The following is a 20,058-nucleotide window of genomic DNA, read 5'->3' on the forward strand; positions in this document are numbered from 1 at the left end:
TGGGGTGGGGTGGGGTGGGCTGCAGGTCCGTGGCTCGGGTGGGGGGCGTTTGGGCTTCAGTGTGGACCGGGCCACTGTGGAGATAGGGTGAACCTGCCACTTGGCCCCACAGACACGCATTCTGTACAAACAAGCAGCCATCGCCGGCCTTCATCCAGAGACGGCTTCACCGTCTGAGCGCTCCGACCACCAGATCCCACCTGGCGACACGAACCCACCGAACCGCGGTTCGAGTCACACCTGGTTCCTCTCCGGCCAAAGCGAATCCCGGGAAAACAACAAAGACGCCGTTGTGTTTCCCCGAGTCCGTAAAAGCACACACCAGCGGCTCGGGAGGAATTTCTCCACAGTCAGGTGTTTCATCTGCCTCCTTCCATTCATGCGTAAAGTCGGCCCGCGGTGAACTACGCGGCACTGAACGCGGTGTTTTGGCCAATTAGCTCCGGAGACCAGGGTTCTACCGTCCACTTGAGCATGTGCACCTACGCTTTAGGCGTCACGCCCGGTACGTGCTCTCGCCTTAATGCAGCGCCTACGGTGGAAAGCTGGAAAAACACGTGCGTATTTGTGCGTGAACCCAAGATAGCGCGACTGCATCCGGGCGAATCGCTCGATCTCCATCATCGGCTCCCATCGCCGCTCCGTCTCACTTTCACGCAAAGTTCAATACAGGACTTGGGTTCCTGAAGCGCTTACCTGCGTCGACACGGGTCGCCTGTAGAACCAGGGCTAAAGTGATGAACGCGCTTAGAGTGGGATCCATTAGCCACCTTTTCGTTTTCCACCTGGTGGACCACCTCTGCATCTCCATGGTCGGGCGCCCCGAGCGAGTACAACTTCTGGGCGACTTCAGGTGATTCTCGACGACGTCCCGTCCACAATCCCAAGTGACGATGGAAACTTTCCTACAAAAAAGCCATGCGTGGGGAGTTTCAGCCTCTTCTCTCAGCCGCAGCGAGGCCCCCGATGCTCCTTCCCGGTGCCCAGCCTTCACAGTGGAGGCAGTCGGGCTTTAACCACAACGCGCGGCGCCGTCCGTGCACTTGACGCGTCCGCCGGCAGGAGGGCTGGCCGAGCTCCACAAACCAGGGTCCCGATTACAGGGGACGGACAAGGGAAGCGGCCCCCGATTAGCAAATCACGGGGCTGGAAACTCTCCTTCGGGTCCACCCATTAGCCGCGGAGGGCGCCCCTCATGTGTGCCCGCCTCTGAGGAGCGACGGGAAAAGCGCAGCGCTGGCGCAGATGGCACGCAGGCTGCTTTCTAGTGGGGTTGAGTTCTAAAACCTTTACTGAACTAGAAACTTCGAGTTTCCTGCCTTTTGGCCCAATATTTGTCCTGGGAAATGAAAATATGTAATATGTTGTGTAATAGCATAGTCATGTAAAGACTCCTGGTGGAAAAATATTATGGCAAATTAATATACAAGCATTAAACTCACTGATTATTATAACACTTTTTCTAAACTTATTTCCATTTAAATCTAGCTTAAGAGTGTTGATATCCTTATTACCGAGCAGGTTGACTGATAGACTTCAATTACGCCTGTGATAACTGCACTCCTGCAAACCACCGCGACACCATTCTGAAACAAAGGCAGGTTGACCTAAATGCACGCTCGGACAACCACGCAGGGGCTGCAGGGGGTCGGAGTCTTCCCTTGGGAAGCAGGGGTCATTCCAGGGGACGGGCAGCTCCTCGTATCGCTCGGCCCGCTCCAGCAGAAGCCTCGGCGCTGCCCGGGCGACAGATGGCAGCCTCAGGGACGGCGAGGCTCCCGAGCAAATCGAAGTGCGCCGCTTTGATTTCCTGTGGGATGAAGTGACTCTGGACGCGGAACAAAGCGCGTGCCTCCTTCGTGCTGCCAGTGCGCCCGCAACCACACAATCCCCCTGTTCCTCCGAGAAGTTTTCACGTCTGGTGTGAGGTTATGAACTAAACGTGCTCAGCTACAGCAAGCGGATGGGGCACGTCCACTGTAGTTCCCACAGCATCCAACTGCGTTCTATGCAGTCATCGCGTGAAAGTCTCAGCGTTGGCGAGTTTCCCGTCACGTTGGCACGTTTTTAAATCAGCCTTTGTGCAAACTGCCTCCTCGGATAAGAAACTGTGCCAAGACAACAGATGCAAACGCAATAATGACAAGAATAAGTTGTTCTGCAAACCATCCTGAGCTCTTTTCTACGTGGCTACTGCCACAGGTGGAGTATCATGAAGCCGGTAAAAGTACTGCATGATCGCTTACTACCAATATAAGCAGGATCCATGCCAATAGGTCCTTCACAACCCCTCAGGTTGTTTGTTATATGGCCCATCGGAGCAATTTAGAATATCCGGTTCATCTGATTGCACGTCTCGGGACTGTGGGAGGAAGCTAGAGCACTCAGAAGAAATCGATGCCGACAGAACGGCAGAACAGCAGGATTCACTAATACCACGACATTTTAACCTACAAAATCATACAGTAGCAATATTATGTGAACCCTATCTAGGACAGATGGATGGATGATCTGCCAGTACTTTGTGCAGGACAACATAACAAAACAAAGTCAACTGAACCTCCACACCTGGATTCAAAATCATTTATGCTGAATTTATTTTCTTCCACATTTCCCAAGCAACGTAACTGCTTTTACTTGAGATGGTGCTAAAACAGCAGCACTCTTCACAGGCACACTCCAACCACTGGCCACTGTCTGTCACTGTTTACACGGTGCCCTCGGGAGCATAAAGGCCTCTTTCTTTGCTCCTCTGTCTCAAATGGGCCAAGTAAGGTTCCCTCTCTTCACTAACATTATGTTTGGCTTCCACACCATTCCATTAGCATTCATACACTTTCTAATCTTGTATCAATTGGTAAATTTAGACATCATGGGACTGAAACACATGTGACATGTATTGTTGTATGTATGAATAAATATGAACCATAAATATTAGATTTGTGTGTTGATGGAGCTGTACGTTCAGAGTAATTTCTTTTGTATGTTGTTTATAGATGATTACATGACATTGAAAGGTTTAGAAGTTCTAAAGCTGCATCATCACATCCTTCCATGTCAGCTTGAACTGGTAAAACACCATTGTTGTTGTTTCGCCCACTCAGACTTTCCAGTTATGGTGATTAATAAGAACGTCATTACCAGCGTAACCTGCGATGTCTTGGATGTGATGTCTGCCACCTTCAGCATTGTCTTACTGCAGCATTCACTGCTTCCGTCCACGTCCTTCGAACAAACTCTTGCATTTGGAGTGAATTCATTTTTGGGTCCTACATCTCTCACGTTGACCCTGAGCCATTATGCTGCAAATCCTTCCATCCTGCTGTGGTCACCAGTCCACGGCCACGGTGCATTCCTCGAGCCTGGACTCCTGACCTCCCCTCACCCCCGGCAGCGCTTCCAGGGCGGGTGACACCGACTGCACACTCCTCACCTTCTTTCTCCATGAAGCCTGCTCATACGTGGCCAGGAAGAGACTGGACGGGTAAACACAAGGACCGGTTTGAGCCTGTCCAATGGAAGCACAGGCTGCCTCAACACAGGGCCCTCATTACATTAAACACAGAGAGGCATTTAGGGCAGAACTATGAACACTGGGCAGACGTAAATAGTGTGTTTATCTGGAGTCCAGTTTCACCTGGAGAATGACAGAAGATCACTGTCTTCATGTGCCTTTAGTACCAAAATGAAGCATAACCTGACGACTGGTATCTAGTTTGGGATGTTTGTGTTGATACTGGACCTACAGTACGTACCATATAAACCACCATTTCCTCCACATCCCCATTCATCAAGTGCTGACTGGAAGGTGCAGCTTAAACAGTTCATATTATGTCAGACTGAACCGATCAGCTCATACACACGTCATATACTGCACACATCGTCAGCGTTCATGTTCTCAGATTCTGTGTATTCTGCTCAGTATCAACACAGCATAATTCTTTACTGGGACAGATTTATTCCTTTTCAAATAGTTTATTAACAAGGAGGATTGTGCGTAAAAAAGAAGACATGCAAAACATGAGCAGCTGTTTTCCCTCAGAGCAGAATCAGACAAATAACCGCTGCTACATATACAATATTCATAATCTTAATACTTACAATATGGCACATCTGTAGAGCACACGTCTCCAGTGCTCGAGAGGCTCGTCCTGGCGACATACGGCGACGTCCACTCTGACACAAATGAAACAGGACAAGTGACAAAGAATGGCTGCAGCACTGTGACTCATGAACAGACCGCTTTATGTGAACATGACCTTTTACAGTGCAACAGGGTTGCTGTATATCAGAAAAGGCCAGCAAAGCTGCGTTTACACATTCAAACTCTGACTCCAGATGTTCTATTCTTTCTATTTTATGTCATTTTGATAGTAATCGTTCATATTTGATGAAGTCACCACTTTGTGGACATGTATAGTAATTCAGTGGCTCCATTAGCTTGTACAGGTCTGTAACCTGACCAGCCAGGCTGAGAGCTGACTGGGCAGAGGCTTGAAGGCCAAGTCATCGTGTGCTGGCATTCTACACCCATCTGACAAATGGACTTTGTCAAACGCACACACATGCGCAGCGTTAAACGGTCAGACAGGAAGAGGAAGGAGCGCAGAGCCTGAGTGCTGTCAGCAATATTAAGACAGTGTGGAGGCACCAAATTAACCCTGGAACCAGTCAGTGGGAAACACTTCAGACCTTCACCTTTGTCGCACCATAACGTTTTATCATCCAGGTCACCTGTGCAGCATTTAAAATACGAAAATTGGATTCTATTTAAACAAATGAAGTTTCCAGTGTGATGAGTTCATGGAGTCACGATAAACTCAGCACCTACAGCGCAGGCTTTGCTGAGCAGTTTTCACTGGGGCCACTGGAAACACACTCTATCCCACCACAGGGGCCTCCATCGCTACGATCGCTGCCCCAGTCATGAAAGAGTCCATTTAAAACCTGGCCATGACCTGGATTTACTGTCTGGTGTGTGTTAGCGTAGTGAGGGAACACATTGAACTATATGGGAGCTGAGCAGGGCTGTAGGAACACGTCCCAAGTCCTTCTCTGAACTTTCTTTATGATATACAGTACTTTGTTTTAACAGTGGCCCATGACATTAATGGCAAAAAATTTACCTTTTATTCTACTTTAATCCCAGGACTGTGTCTTGGTAGGTTTCAACTAATAGTTCCCCCTAAAATCACAAATAGAAACTGTCAGAAGTGATTTTATCATCTGATGCAGGAATCTTCTGGACAACCACATAATAGAGTGTAGACCTTATGCATGTGGCAGCCATTGTAAACAAACTAGTGGCCAACGTCACAATCAAAATAATTACAGAAGAAGAAAGAGCGCAATATTACCATCACATCTTTGCGTAAAGCTGGGAGGTGCGGTAAACTGCTTTTTATATGTTATCGTATTATCGTTATCGTTTTTACTGTATCATTCAGTACAGTCTATTATTAGATGATTGAGTTTGTGGGCTGAAGATGGCTAACAGGACACACTCCTGCAGTATGATGTCCAAAGCAGGACATTCCAGATGCTGCTGACCTCTGCCTGTATCTCATCACGGTGGGAATTTAGGCTTCTCGTCTGTTGAAACGTGAGTGTCAGACTGAGCTAAACCATTAATTATTGTTTATGTGTGGTTCTTAGAGATATATTTGGCAATAGGCTTGATGGATCAACTTTGCACGGTGATGACTAGTTCAGGTGCATGTGAAGTGTGAAGTTAAAAGATCACCCAGAGGGTCATGTAAAAGAACAACATGCTTCATGTTCCTGCAGAATTATCGTATACAACATTCCACTATACCTCCAATCAGCATCTCTCTCCCCTCACACTCCGACACATCACCTCGGAAGGGAAGGAGGAGGATCGAGTGTCTGCCATACACTCCCATCACCTGTGAAATTTCGGAGCCAGGCCACGGTGAAAGGGGGCATTGTGTCCCCCTGACGAGGAATGCCCTCGCATCGCTCCTCAAAGGCTTCATTTGGTCAGGAATTTGGAGGCATCTCGAGAAGTGTAGGAGAGAGTTAGTTGGGGGTGGGGATGTGGAGCTGGAGCCCAACATGGAGCAGGATGCTGGTCTTAACTGTCTGTGATACAGAACAGATAAGCATGAACCCACAAGTTATTTCTCTTGATCTCTTCGGAAAAAGGTGCATTTTTTACTTAGAGATGACGCTATAAGTTACTAATAACGTTTGTGCTGGTGGTATTAAATTGTTTTTCCAGTAGTTTTTAATACAGTACACGTGGTTGAAGGAAGCAATTAAATTTTACCCTACATCTATCTGAAAAGTCAAGAAGGAGTCCTGCTGTCATTGCACATGGTGAGGCTGACACCTGCTGGCTAAAATGTAACGGTGTGGGACCGTTGGGCAAATCTCATCGCGCAGTTTTTTTGTTTCAGTTTGTGTATTAGTGTGCACCATGATGGACATTACTAACATCACTAACAAAAGATAAAATAAGATAAAATAAGATAAGAAAGATAAGAAAACCTTTAATCACACAGCAATAATAATGTGCAATTACCTGGATCATGTAATGATTCTTAATATTCTGACTAAAGGGTGTTCAGGTGTGTAAGTGACTGTTTAAACAATTAGAATGTTCAGTTTTTTTTTCTAAATTGTCGCAGAACATTGATTGGTTATATTTTGTTTGTTTTTAGTTTTTTATAAAGTAGGGTGGTTTACCTCTTCAACATTTTAGAAAGGTCATGTGCAGTAGGTCCAGCCTCTTTAGTATAAATGTCTGATTTTGTTGCCATCATACATCTTAAACAAATGTCCACCTCGGACACTTCGCGTCCGTTCCCACGGAGAGTACAGATTATCTGCAACGACCGTCTGCATTCTGCTCCTGTCCAGTCGGTGGCGGTGCTCGTGAGAGTTATGACAAGCGCAAATAAAAAAGAAGCAGAAGAAGAAGAAGAAGAAGAAGAAGAAGAAGAAGAAGCCTAGGCCGGTAGTGGATTGTTACCGCTGCAGGAGGCAGGTATTGCATTATTTACCTTTGTAAAATCAGCTTTAAGTTAATCTTGCTGTTGGTTGTCTTGGTTTGATGTACAGCTGTAATGAAAAGGCTAAAATCCAATAAACCCTACCGTTTTCAAGTCAGCTATAGTGGAAGTCCTGAATCAAGCTAATGCTAACGGAGCTAGCCAACATACTGTGTCACGGATCTTCATTTTAACACCGCGCAAGTAATGCTTTTGTATGAAATGACAAACATGGTGCATTTAAAAATTCTCACTCATCTTTTAACAGCGGCACTAATCTTCTGTATAAGTTAATGTAGGGACAATGTCTCTCCTCGCGCTTGTTTTATTAGAGGCTTGCATTTTTGTACTGCAGAGACAAGATGATACTGAAAAAAACAACAGAGGACTTTCCAGAAAACGAGAGACGTGCTTTCTCATATGTCACGTTTTGTTGTATGTGTAGCTGCATCGTGCACAATTTTGTTCACACTGATGCAAACCTACATCAAAAGTTTTGATGCTTCCCTAGAATGTTACGTCAATGATTAGTCAAGCTTTTCTTAAATTTAGTAACATTTAGTGTAAATCTCTTTAACTATGCCGAAGCACTAATTCTTATTATCAAAACAATGAATTGTGCGGACACTTTAGTTAACACTTATGGCCCTTCTGACATGCAGTGACATGGACACAAACGAGGAGCTGGTCCAAGCAGCCCTCAGTAAAACGCTGCTCATCCGCCACTTACCAGCTGAGTTGAGCCAGGAAGAGAAGGAGGACCTGCTTAAGTATTTTGGAGCTGAATCAGTTAGGGTCTTCTCAAACACAGGATGTATGGTAGGTTGTGCTTTGCTGAGTTGTGATAATCTTGATTTTGTTTGATTTGTTTGTCATTGTTTAATTTATACTCAGATACAGTATTTAATTGTTCTTCCTTCTTTTTCTTTCCACAGAAACATGCAGCCTTTGCTACCTTTAAATGTGAGAAGGCTGCAGTGAAAGTGAGTTCTTTATTTAAATGTAGCACACATAGATACTAATGACTATACTATAACTATAACTTCTTTCTCCGTTCCCATATGGTGTTAACCACCTCATGTTCTAGGCTCTGAGCAGGCTCCACCAGTTAGAGATTCTTGATCGTACACTTGTTGTGGAGTTTGCTAAAGGCCAAGATAATGTGACAGTATTAAAGGACCCACCAGTGTCAGACAGGTCAGTAGCTGTCAGACTTATTCATTCTGAACCCAATTGGATATGACCTTCTTTAGGGAATAGCATCAGACATTAGTATCTGTTAGAGTAAAGGTCATGTAAATGTAATAACATGATTTCTCTGATTTTTGTCACAGTGGTAAAGTGGTTAAAGAGGAGAAGAAAAAAAAGGAAACCAAACCAAATGTTCCTCTTATAGAGACTGGCATAGCACCAAGCCTGGGGTGAGTACGACATGTGTCACATTGTATGTTTGTTGTATAACTGATGTTTTTTTTTTGTTATATGCATTTTGAACTTTATCTCTATGATTTTGAAGACCTCTGTTTGTGATCTGAAATTTATTAACAACGTGGGGCTTATGAAATATAAATGTACAGTCAGGTCTGTATGTATTTGAACAGTGATATGGCTTTCATAATTTCAGTTTTTTATCAGTGGATTTGAAATCAAAAAGTCAGGATGTGCTTAGCATGTAGATTATCAGCTTTATTTTAAGTATTTGTTCAAAATGTTAAATGATCCATGCAGGGATTACAGTTGTTTTATTTTCAGAAATATTTGGCCAAACAGGGAACAGATATTTATTGTCACTTTTAATACTTACCAGCTCTCAGTGGTTGGATTCAAGTCAGGTTAATGACATAGCTATAGCATTTCAGTTCTTGACTTTAGGATGTAACGTAGCGGTCACATTCTGCTTAGTCTCATGGTGCACTGGCATTGTGACAGATTTTCTTAACTCTAAGCAATTTGTGTAGCTTGAAACCAGCTGCATTTGTCAGATGTGACATCAGTAAATGCTATATAATCCTGTGTCACAATACTGCCTTCAACCAGACTGCTAGCTGAGCCCATATACGTTGCATCACAAAAGGATCTTTCCCTTTCTAAGTTTTCCTTAGTATGTCATTGAATTACAAAGACATTTTAACATTTTTAATTACTGTGGGTCTAATTTTCATGGTTTTGAGGTTTGAGAAGCTGATCATAATCTGGTCAACTGAAGACAATTTTCTAAAAGTTGTTTTCTGGTCCACCCAAGGAAGTTAACCGTCTTTGTTCTGCCACTCCTGTTCAGCACAGTTCAGTCCAATCAGTTGTTGTTACTGTTTGTGAAGAAATGAAGACATGCCACAATAAAACCTGTTTTTGTTGGGCCTGTTTGCAAGTTGCAGCCTGGTGGAAAAACAAACTATTTCTATTGTGACTGACAATTTCACAGACAAAGTTTTAAATACCTCACCAATGTGAAAAGTGTTGGCCTCCCTTTGTATAACCAGTTGAACTGGTAGATAGTTTATTCTGTAACGGCTTTGGAGCATGGATCAATACTACTCTCATTGTTTATGGGATGCTCTTGATATGAATAAATTCTGATATAATGGTTTCTGTATTCTCTTTAGCTGTATAATGTAGTAATGTTTGGCACTTGAAAGTCCAAGTTGCCTATTGTGACATTTTTCATTTTACCTTTTCTCAATTAAAAGGTGGAAAAGCTGAGCTGATCATACTGACTACCAGAGCTGATCGCTTTGATCAGTGCAGGAAGTCTGTATAGTATTATTATAGTATCAGTTATAGTATCAGTTATACATCACACAGATTTAGCTGTGTCGTCTTGCTGACAGAAATTTAATCAATGTGCGAAGCAAATTTCAGTGTAGAATGATTTAAATATCATACACTAGTTAGAGCCTGTCCTGCCAGGGATGGAATGCCATGGCATTAAATAACATTAAATCATTTTTCATAGATTTGTGTGGAAAATGACTTTAGTATTATGTAATAGTCGTCATTTCAAACAAACAAGAAAGAGAAAAAGATTAAGAGGATTATGTGTTCTCTCTCACTGTGTAGATGTTTGCCATATAAAAGTTAATATTACATAAGGGCCAGCCTTTGTGCTGATGTGGCATTCCTGTCCCAAGGCCCCTTAATGGCTGGATGGATATTAGCCACCTGAAGAAATAAGCTCATGCCTGGGGTTTCTCCATGTGCCTTTTTAGTGAAGGTGGTGGTGCTAAAGGCATTAAGCTGTGGATTGTGTTTGTTTTAGTATGAGTCTTCTCCTTCCTCTCTCAACAGGTTGACCTTTAATTCAAATCCCACCTTGAAATATTTATATCCTCCACCTACTAACAGCATCTTGACAAACATAATGCACGCCCTCATGAGTGTGCCAAAGTTTTATGTTCAGGTAAGTTCAGACTGCTTCTTTTTGTTGTTTTACTTCTCATCCACAACCTGCATGCACAGCCTTTGATATGCAGATGTTGGTCATTAGTGTTATGTATTTGCATTTGAATGTGTTTTTATATTGTTTGTTTTGAAAAGTGTGAATTTGTGCAACACAAGCTAATGCTGCAGCATTTATACACACAGCCTCTAGATTTATATTGTAAAATGGAAATACAATTCTGAAGTGTCCCAAAGGTTTTTGGACTGCATCCAACCTCCCAAAGATCAAACAGCAAACATTAGCCTTTTAAATTTCAATTTTGGAGCAAGTATTAATAATAACCCATAAGTGGGAGGCATGAGTTATGGGCTTAACATTTCCCTGGGAGCAGCGCTGCCTAGATTTTCTCCGCTGCTGCATCCAGTGTTGACATGTTGGTGGTGCTAGTGCGTTGCAGAGAAGAGAGCCTTAATGCTCAGCTTCACCACTGGCGATTCACTTTAGCCTCGATCTCACCTTGATCCTTGTACTGTTAAATGAAAATGCAAAGGCTTTACAATTTGCTTTACATAAGGAGCCAGAGCTCCAGGCTGTGTGTGCAGCATATTTCTCTGCCCAGATACAACCGTTACTGTTCTAACACTCAGATCTCTAATTCTACAGGTACTGCATCTGATGAACAAAATGAATCTACCATGTCCCTTTGGCCAACTCACTGCCAGACCCCCCCTGGTAAGATCCTCTAAGGCGCAGATATTGGGGCTAGTTTAATGGATTTGATGTTACACTGGGAAAATGGTATTACACTCAAGCCAGCTTTAAATTCTTGACTGATTCTGTCTCAGTTACCTGCACTATGTTTTATAAATATTCAAATGCCAGCAAAGATATCAAAGACCCACTGCAGATGTTTGAAGACAATCATTAAAATTCTTTGTCTTTAATGTATTTTTTAATCAAATGTAATCCGTTAATCATATTGTGTCTGCTCTATTGTTGAAAAGTGGTTCACTCTGTGATTATCGCTCAGAGGTACTGCATGTAAGATCTCAATGGCTGAGTAAAATACGGGAAGCAAAAAAGCCAACACATTCAGCAGCACAGAGTTTTCATTTCATGCATTTTACTGAAAAGTAGGAAAAGTATTCATTGGTTTCTTTTATCATATGAACTCTTAAACAAATTCAACAAGTCAAAACTGAACAGAAATGCCCAAAATGTTGGACATCTTTCAATTTTTATAAACCTTTTATAAATAGTTACATGGGAGAGTAATATAGCAAATCAGTCAGGAATGGACCTGTTATTTTTAACTCAATGAGTTTTTTTGTCAAGGGTTTACAAAGGTTTAGGTTAATATGATTACTATAAGAAATAAGCATTATACTCGACCATGCTAAAATATGTATATGCACCTCAAATCACTGTTTTGAAGATACCTTACCACAGAAGCAATTGTTTTTTTTGATTCCACAAGTCAAAGTCGTCCTGTGTTTTTCTTGCAGTTTGAGCTTCTGCGTCCGGCACCACCAATGCCCATGCCTCCTCCATTCCCTCCAGACTACCCCCCCCTACCAGAGGAGGAGATGGAGCTGTCCAGTGAACAGGAGTCCGAGTATGAGAGTGGTGATGACGAAGACAAGGAGAGGCAAGAAAAATATTGTTATTGTTACAAATGAATCGACTTTGAATAAATGATAATTTGGGCCAGTGTTAATGAGTCATGGATCAATATTACTCTTTCTGGAAACACACAAGATATTTCTTTAAATTCCAGTGGGTGTACAGTTTTTTTTGTCCAAGGTAGACAGTATTCCCTTATTCCCTATGCTTGCTTTATTTCAGGATAGTTCGTCTGATGGGCCTGGTCAACCAAGCATGCAAGAGACCCTTGAGACCAAAAGCAGCTTCAAAACGAAAGAAGCCCAAGATCAAGGATCTACTTTATGCTCCCAAACCCGACTCTCAGAGGTACACCGAAGGCATCCATGCATGTCACAGTCCTCACGCATAGCTCATCAGGAGACGGTATTCACAGGCAGCTTAAGGAACCTCCAGGCAATAAGTCTTCCTCATAAAGACAGCCCTGTGTGGCTCTGAGACTTATTGTTTGAGTGCCAAACACACACACACACACACACACACACACACACACACACACACACACACACACACACACACACACACACACACACACACAGAGTCCCTTAATGACAGACTAAACTATAAATACCAACCCTCTGCGTGTCTCGCTTGTATGTTTATTTTGTGAGACATACTTCTGATGTGCTGGAACTTAATATCATGACCCTTAAGCCACTCAGGAGTCCCGTTTATTGTGTGTGCTTTTTAAAGGCTGCTGTTGATCTGCTCTTCTTTCTACAGCGCTCCTGTGCTGCAGCCCAGTGATGTTTTTGAGCAGCCGCACGCTGCTGGGCCCAAGAAAATTGAATTCCATATTTCGGTTCCAGACGTAACGGCCATAGGAGACGGAAGTGGGCCAGGTCATGAGGATCAGTCCGATGAAGATGGCGGTAGGGGCTCTCACTGCCAATTTTAACTTACAGGCAGTATTCACATATTGTCCAACATCCAAGTGCTTGATAGATGACGGTTCATCGCAAAGGAGATTTTGTTTCACAGCTGGAATAGTGAATTGCCTTTTTGTGTAACATGCAGTTGTCTCCGTATGTTGTAGGGAGTGTATGGTACATTAACAAAAATTAAAAGCAATATTTTGAGGAAATTTATTTTAATTTACTGGTCAGGAGTAACTAAAGTCCTATTTATACAGTTGTAGCACTTCAAAATATCCTCCATGTTTTCACTGCAAGTTTAGTTCACTGCAGCAGTGGCCTGTACTGCCAGAGAGCACAAATCAAAGTTGTCCTAAATTCCTGTTTGACGACTGTGTCATAATAGGGGTACACATGGTTTCCGGGGAGCATCGCCGCCTACGCGTCATTAAGATGTAGCGCATTTATTATTATTCGCATTTTAAAAATGCGAATAATAATAAAATAATAAAAACAGCATTGTCATTCGTCCCCTCAGTCTATGATTGATGGACACTGATCACCACATGACAACTACAGTAGCAACATTTTGCTTCACATCTAGTAAAGGTTCATGCAGACGCTGGATTGTTCTTGGATCAACTCAATGAAAGTGCGACTTGCTGTAATTTTTGTCTCGTCTGAGTTGTCAAGTGACGACATCACATTTATACGGTACACTCATATATATATATATATATATATATATATATATATATATATATATATATATATATATATATATATATATATATATATATATATATATATATATATATATATATATATATATATATATATATATATATATATATATATATATATACTCATATTTATTATCATATTAGACCACAAGCGCATTTTCTCTGAGCAGTTACTTTTTATTTTGCAGAAAATATGGTTCTCCTAAAAACAGTCAAAGTGAGGGGTTTAGTACTTTAACTCAAATATCTTCTTCAAGGGCTACTGTAAGCTTCTCCTCTGTTTCCTTCCATGTTAAATCATTATTGATAATTATTGTGAGAAATCATTAATTAATCACATTCATCCATGTGAGGACACTGATCATGTTATTAAAAATAGCATACAGTTAAAGGCAAATTTGCCAGTGTGTTTATCCCTGTCCCACACAAAAAAATCCAGCGGGTTGTGACATGTAATCCAGGAAGCTAATGTAGAAAAGCCGACCACTCTTGTATATTGCTGATCTAAGATCAGCAATAAGCATCAGAGAACAGTTTTTTTCTGTCATAAGCATTTACACCTTTTAAATAAAAAGGAATTAGAACTTTTCTCAGCAAACAGTGTAAATAAACACTATGGAGCACAGGAGGTATTATTATCTTATATTTTCTGCTTCTTTGATTATCCAGTTAGCATAAGCCGTGCTATGTGTAAAGTCGGGCCGTATATCACAGCAGACACTGCTACATAAAGATGTTGCCATTATCTATATGGAGGAAATAACATTGGGGCCCCAGCCTGTGCTAGATGACAGTGGTGCACCTCTCCGTTCCTCTTATCTCCCTTCTTTCTAGCTACAACTTCACTTCCTGGCAAGTCTCTGAGAAGTAAAATAGATCTCAAAGTCAAACACAAAAGATTCCTGAAGGCAGGGCAGAGATAAACTATGACAGGTGGCTTTTTGGATTAGTCCCGTTTCAGGAAAGTGTGTGGGATCCGATAAACAAGCTATTTGAATGAAAAGGGGCGGTGGGGGACAGATAAGGAGGAGGATAATTTGGAAAGCTGTGATCTAGTTCTCTGCTGAGTGTATCAGAAAGGCTTCCCAGCACGTCTTGCTCCAGTGCACACACACACACACACACACACACACACACCTTGTGTGGATGACAAGCCATTCCTTCTCTCCAGGATTTGTACAGGCTCACTGCTCTTAGTAATTCCTGTTACAACAAGGGTGAACACATGCAGCATGAGAGCTCCTCAAAAGTCCACCAGACTTATCCTTCCTACCTTGGAAAGCAGAGGCATACTGTTTGTGCTTACGTCCCGCTCTGTTCTTTTATCAGCACAACCAGAATTTACCTTTAACAATGTTTCGTCACTTTTATTATATTAACAAAGCAATGCTGATTTTATCTCTGCTATTATAAAGCTATGTGTTAAATACACACTGTCAACAAGACAGAGTTCCATGTTTGGTGTTGTTGAGCAGCTTTGTGACTAAAACTGAAAAGTGTTTCGGCAGCTGCCGTTTACTTGACATGCTACTAATTGGTTCCTCACATACTGTGTGGTTCTTTAGAAGTGGCTGATGGGGAGCACACGTCCTCCGTCAGTGAGGAGAAGGAGGTCGCTGAAGGCTTTGGGAAGCTCTACCCCAGCATACAGGCATCCCAAGAGCCGGGGGAGCGCAGCGACGACGAGGAGGAGCTCTCCTCAGACGTCATCTCCCGGAAGGAGCTGGAGAAAGGGCGGCTGTCAAGAGACGGTAAATCAAATTTACAATCTGCTTAAGCACAGGTGCAGTACAATAGTTAGGTTACAAGATGCAACAGGCCAGTGTAATGTATCACGTCTCTCTCTGTCATCTCAGTGATGTTTAAAGTCAGTGTAAGCTTCACTCCCATTTACATTTTTAAAATTTAAGGCCTTTTCCTTTACTGAAAAATGAAAGATTAGAATGTAATTACTGTTGATGGATATGGGTTCATTTTCTTTTTAACAACCGACTTTTCCACATTCATTTTCAATTAACGTTTTTGAGGAAGGTTGGCAGGCTCTCAAAACAGCAGGTGGATGAATTTACATCCTTTACTACGTCTGCTAGAGCTTTTGCAGTGACTGGAGTTATCCCATCTCAGGTTAAATGAGATTGTACTTTCTGAGGTTAAACTGTTGACTTTTGTGGGTTATTTTTTTGAAACTGGTATCTGCCCGTGTTATGTACTATATACCTAACATTAAAATTAAGCTGATCTTAAAAATGATCTGTTTTTTTTCGGGTCATAAAATGTCCCTCACTGAATGGCATCGACCTGCAAGTCCATAGAGTTTATTTTGTTCTATTGAGAAGTATGTGGGAACCAAGTAAAATGAATGAATACGTTTTGATCAGCAGAAATCCTGTGGTTTCACCTCCTTCTGCTTGGGTGTTAACTGTCTTTGGGGCTTCCCTGTTACCTCCTGGTCTGTGTGTGTAGGTCCAAATGTCTATCGCGCACACTAGCCAAAGACCATAAATACTTCCTGAAAGAGAGCTTCTGTGTCTTTGGTCAGCAGAAGGTAGTTCATGTCCAAGTCCTATGTAAAATGAACTAAGTGTTGAAAATGTTTCAGTCCAGCTTAGCTTCATCTGGTCGTGTCTGTCCAAGTGTAGCATTAATAGGATGCTATGTCTATAGGTGAACAGAGTGCTGTTCTCGTTCTTGAAATGTTCATTGCATAACATTTTCCTTCTGTCTTTCAACACAGAGATGAAAAGGATGTCTGTGTTTAAGAACTATGAACCAGGTGAACCAACCTGCAGACTGTATGTGAAGAATATTGCAAAGCAAGTGGAGGAGAAAGTAGGTGCATTTATGGCACTTGACCCACTTATGTGCTTGTTTGGTTTATTGCCGGCTGTTGATGTTCATTTACTGACTGTTCTCTTTTATCTGCTTTACCTTTCCTCCAGGACCTGAAGTACATATACGGGAGATATATCAACCCTTCGTCGGAGGCTGAGAGGAACATGTACGTAAACAGAAATCCATACAATTCCATTGACATGGTTTGCTTCACCTTCACCCTGGCTTCTCTTTTCTTTCGTGACTCTAGAACTTTGTCACTGCCTCTTGAGGGTTTTTAGTAATTTATGCTGACTGAATGTTGTGTTATTAATAAGTGGGGATCACAAGGGGTGTCTTATGTTTGGGCATCAGCAGTACTACAAAGCAGTACTACTTTCACCTGACTCATCAACCCTGAGCACAATGTTTGTCCAGTTTGTAACCTCATGTAAATTATAATAATAATGTTGTGCTTTAGTGCCCTAATGTTTTTGTTACTAATTCTAAACAGTATGCTGGTAAATCAACCTAAGACAGTGTAAAAGGAATACAAAACAGATATTTGTACCTGGTTTAATTCTATATGTGTACACAGGGTCAAGTGTAATCTGGCCATGCGAAGTAGAAAACTGTTCTGTGATCTAACAAACCTGGACCACCCAACAACCTTGGTGACGTAGCAAAGCACAAATGGAGAAGTTCTTTACTTTAAAAAGTAAAGCTCTTGGTGTCCTCAGTTCCCAAACAATGTTGTAAAAAAAGTGATGCAACACAGTGAAAAGTGTGCAAATGTTCCCAAATGTTGCATTTTTTTCTTTTCAAAATACAAACACAGTTTCTCAACTTGATTTATTATAGTAACAATAATTCCTCCTCCATCCTTTTCCTCAGGTTTGACGTTGTATTAATGAAGGAGGGGCGCATGAAAGGCCAGGCCTTCGTTGGTCTCCCCAGTGAGCAGAGTGCAGAAAAAGCTCGGCGGGAAACCAATGGATACGTTCTGTCAGACAAACCCCTCGTTGTGGTATCCTTTATTTTGGAGGTGACCTTTATGCAGTTTACAGTATCTGGTTATTGCATCTGAAAAGTCAAGGCAGAGGACGTCCAGTCTAAGCTTTCCTTCCCTCCAATCATTTTTTTAGTGCCGCTTGCCAGTCCTCAAATGGCCCTGCTACAAAAATGTGTGAGCTGGAAGAATATAATAATAAGTGTAAGTCTAATAAGTGTATGTTTTAACAGGGGACAGCAGCCTTGCGCACCACGCACAGGTACTTGAACCTGTCACATGACTGAGCAATATATCAGCCTGTGTGACTGTCGGCAGCTGTGACCAGCGAGCGGAGTCAGTTTCAGGAAGCGCTCTCATGCAGGCCGCCTTTTTATTCATGAGCCAACATTACATTCATTACAGATGGCACGGAGTGTCACAACCACGTGAGCCTTTGCAACTCAAAGCCACTGCGTACAACAACTGGGCTTCAGTGAGGTGTCAGTATGTTTGATGTATGTTTGACTGGTGAGGTTTTAAGAAACAAACCAAAGCGAAATTATCCTACACTCATGAATTTAGCAGCGTGAGCAGATCTCCCCTTATAAAAGGTCGCATCTCTCGTCATTTAAAAGATATTTCTGAAATGGTTGCTGCCTTCAGACCTTAACCTTAAAATTCACAGCAATTTGCCAGATCTGCAAGACCAAAACAAGACGGCACAGACGGCAAGAAAGGTCCAAAGCAACGGTGAAGGCAACAGGTGAGTGAGGTGCTGGATAAAAAGAAAGAGCCCGCATTTTCACCATCAGTAATAGGCTGAATTATCATTGTAACTCCTGTTACATTTTGTTTACACTTCATTTAGTCACGATACCAAGACTTGATATTGTGGCCCAACAGAACCATTTGTATCCTTATACTGACATATCCTTTGGAAAATAGTTGGAGAGTTGGCATTTAAAGCGGCCTGCATGCTCGTCCACATTTAAATAAATTGTACGTTATGTTAAATCCCATTTTAGATGTGACCTTTGTTTTACATTGTCCGTTTCCTGTGTGATTGAATTTCAGGGTTTGGTCGTCGGATGTCGTCATTTTCTTCTGTTAAATAAATGTTTTTATAATTAAAGTAACTACTCTGATGTGTTCTTTGAGTCACAGCGTCAAACATATGTCACCATTTGCAAGTACACTTCAGCTAAACTATCACAACTGGTCGTCTTTGGTTCCAAACTTCTAGTTCTGACAGCTGAGTAAATACAGACCGGGGAAGGTATATGAAACCTAGATTGGCTGTGCAGCAGATGGTAGGCTGTCAACACGGTGGGTAAGAAAAAACAAAAAACAAAACCACACGGACCTGAAGAGACGGCGAGCAAACCAAACAGTCTGTGGGAAATTGCTAGGACTGGGTTAGCTTGACTTTGCAATCTCTGGCTGGCCCCATCTGTGTGATTAGAGAGCAAACCCTGCAGGGTGAACGTCATATCTGGAGATTTGGAAATCAAATAGATCGTTGTCCTCTTAGGTGTAATCAATAGCAGGAGTGTGCTGGCTGTACAGCAGTTGATGCTAAATGAAAGTTAGAGATGGACAAACTTACCATGTACACAATACTGTGTGTGTGTGTGTGTGTGTGTGTGTGTGTGTGTGTGTGTGTGTGTGTGTGTGTGTGTGTGTGTGTGTGTGTGTGTGTGTGTGTGTGTGTGTGTGTGTGTGTGTGTGTGTGTGTGTGTGTGTGTGTGTGTGTGTCTTTAGTCTTAAAGATGTTTTACCTGTTTTCATTACTCAGCATTCCCATTTTGTAAAGTAGATGCTGAACGAGTTAATGACAAACATACATCATGTTTTGCATATCTCCTTTAATTACACACATTAAATGCATTATCCCCCTCTGACTCATAATCATCAGGTTTTCCCCAGTGGCCTGTAGAGGGAAAAATAATTTCAGCAGACCACTGTTGAAACTTGGTAACAAACACTGAAGCCTGCCTCTAATAAGTGAGCAGCTTCCCCTGTCATTGTGAGTCTTCTGCTTTTCCTCGTCTCACCTTCTGCAGCAGAAAGAGGCAAAATCAATAAGGGCAAGGATAAAAACATCCCTGACTCTTTCTACTCAGCCAACATAAAACCTCTACCCAGTCAAAGTCCTGTGGGCCACTCACATCTCTCTTTCAAAGGCAGGAAATCAGTCGTTCATCAACTCAAAAGACATCAAGAATATCTTGTGGTCTTGACATTAATACATTTTAAGTTGGATCATCTTAAAAGTACAACATTAGATTAAAATCTGTACAAAACAATGAGTTTGTTCTTTCTTGTCTTTGGGTTTTCATAGAGAACACTATTAATTAAAGCTTAAATTGGATTTCTTTTTCTTTTCCCCGTAGTTTGACTTGGTGGAACACTGGGTACAGCTCTGTCCATGTGGGGTTCAGGACGCACCACTGATGCTTTGACTGATGCCTTTGCTCACTCACCCCGTGACGGGCCGCATACCATCACACATGAATCCATCCGTTTACTGGGTGTTTAACAGAATCGCCTGTTGCTCTCACGTTCTCTAAAATCCTCCTGCTCTGACTTCTGTGGCGCTCTGCCG

The 20,058-nt window shown here is 42.2% G+C and overlaps 2 protein-coding genes across 4 annotated transcripts in view; one reads left to right on the top strand and one right to left on the bottom strand.

Moving 5' to 3' along the window:
- col11a1a (collagen, type XI, alpha 1a) overlaps positions 1 to 1,170 on the bottom strand; it is a 53,885-nt gene extending 52,715 nt beyond the window's left edge. The window contains exon 1 of the mRNA XM_029148105.3: positions 697 to 1,170. Coding sequence (XP_029003938.1) covers positions 697 to 811 — 115 coding nt within the window. The 5' untranslated portion in view covers positions 812 to 1,170. The remainder of the gene's footprint in view (positions 1 to 696) is intronic.
- A 5,736-nt stretch (positions 1,171 to 6,906) lies between these two features.
- Positions 6,907 to 18,585, top strand: rnpc3 (RNA-binding region (RNP1, RRM) containing 3). Of its 3 annotated transcripts, none has more exons than XM_029148408.3 (16): positions 6,907 to 7,005; positions 7,676 to 7,832; positions 7,949 to 7,996; positions 8,101 to 8,210; positions 8,348 to 8,434; positions 10,299 to 10,410; positions 11,056 to 11,124; positions 11,898 to 12,040; positions 12,238 to 12,363; positions 12,778 to 12,926; positions 15,217 to 15,402; positions 16,386 to 16,480; positions 16,591 to 16,649; positions 17,357 to 17,489; positions 18,139 to 18,216; positions 18,322 to 18,585. In XM_029148408.3, exons 2-15 carry the CDS (start codon positions 7,680 to 7,682, stop codon positions 18,205 to 18,207), a joined length of 1,539 nt encoding a protein of 512 aa, XP_029004241.1. In that variant the 5' UTR covers positions 6,907 to 7,005; positions 7,676 to 7,679; the 3' UTR covers positions 18,208 to 18,216; positions 18,322 to 18,585. The 3 variants fall into 3 exon arrangements, with proteins under 3 accessions (XP_029004241.1, XP_055364333.1, XP_029004240.1); XM_055508358.1 differs by having other exon boundaries at positions 18,528 to 18,585; XM_029148407.3 differs by having other exon boundaries at positions 6,910 to 7,009.
- The last annotated feature ends 1,473 nt before the right edge of the window (positions 18,586 to 20,058 follow it).

Source organism: Betta splendens, chromosome 4 (genome assembly GCF_900634795.4).
Source record: "Betta splendens chromosome 4, fBetSpl5.4, whole genome shotgun sequence".
Lineage (NCBI taxonomy): Eukaryota > Metazoa > Chordata > Actinopteri > Anabantiformes > Osphronemidae > Betta > Betta splendens.

Excerpts from the sequence above, each read along its gene's own strand:
- rnpc3 (XM_029148408.3), top strand. The coding sequence starts at position 7,680 with ATGGACACAAACGAGGAGCTGGTCCAAGCAGCCCTCAGTAAAACGCTG. Across the intron at positions 8,211-8,347 it reads GACCCACCAGTGTCAGACAG|TGGTAAAGTGGTTAAAGAGG; the intron begins GTCAGTAGCTGT and ends TTTTTGTCACAG. Across the intron at positions 12,041-12,237 it reads GATGACGAAGACAAGGAGAG|GATAGTTCGTCTGATGGGCC; the intron begins GCAAGAAAAATA and ends GCTTTATTTCAG.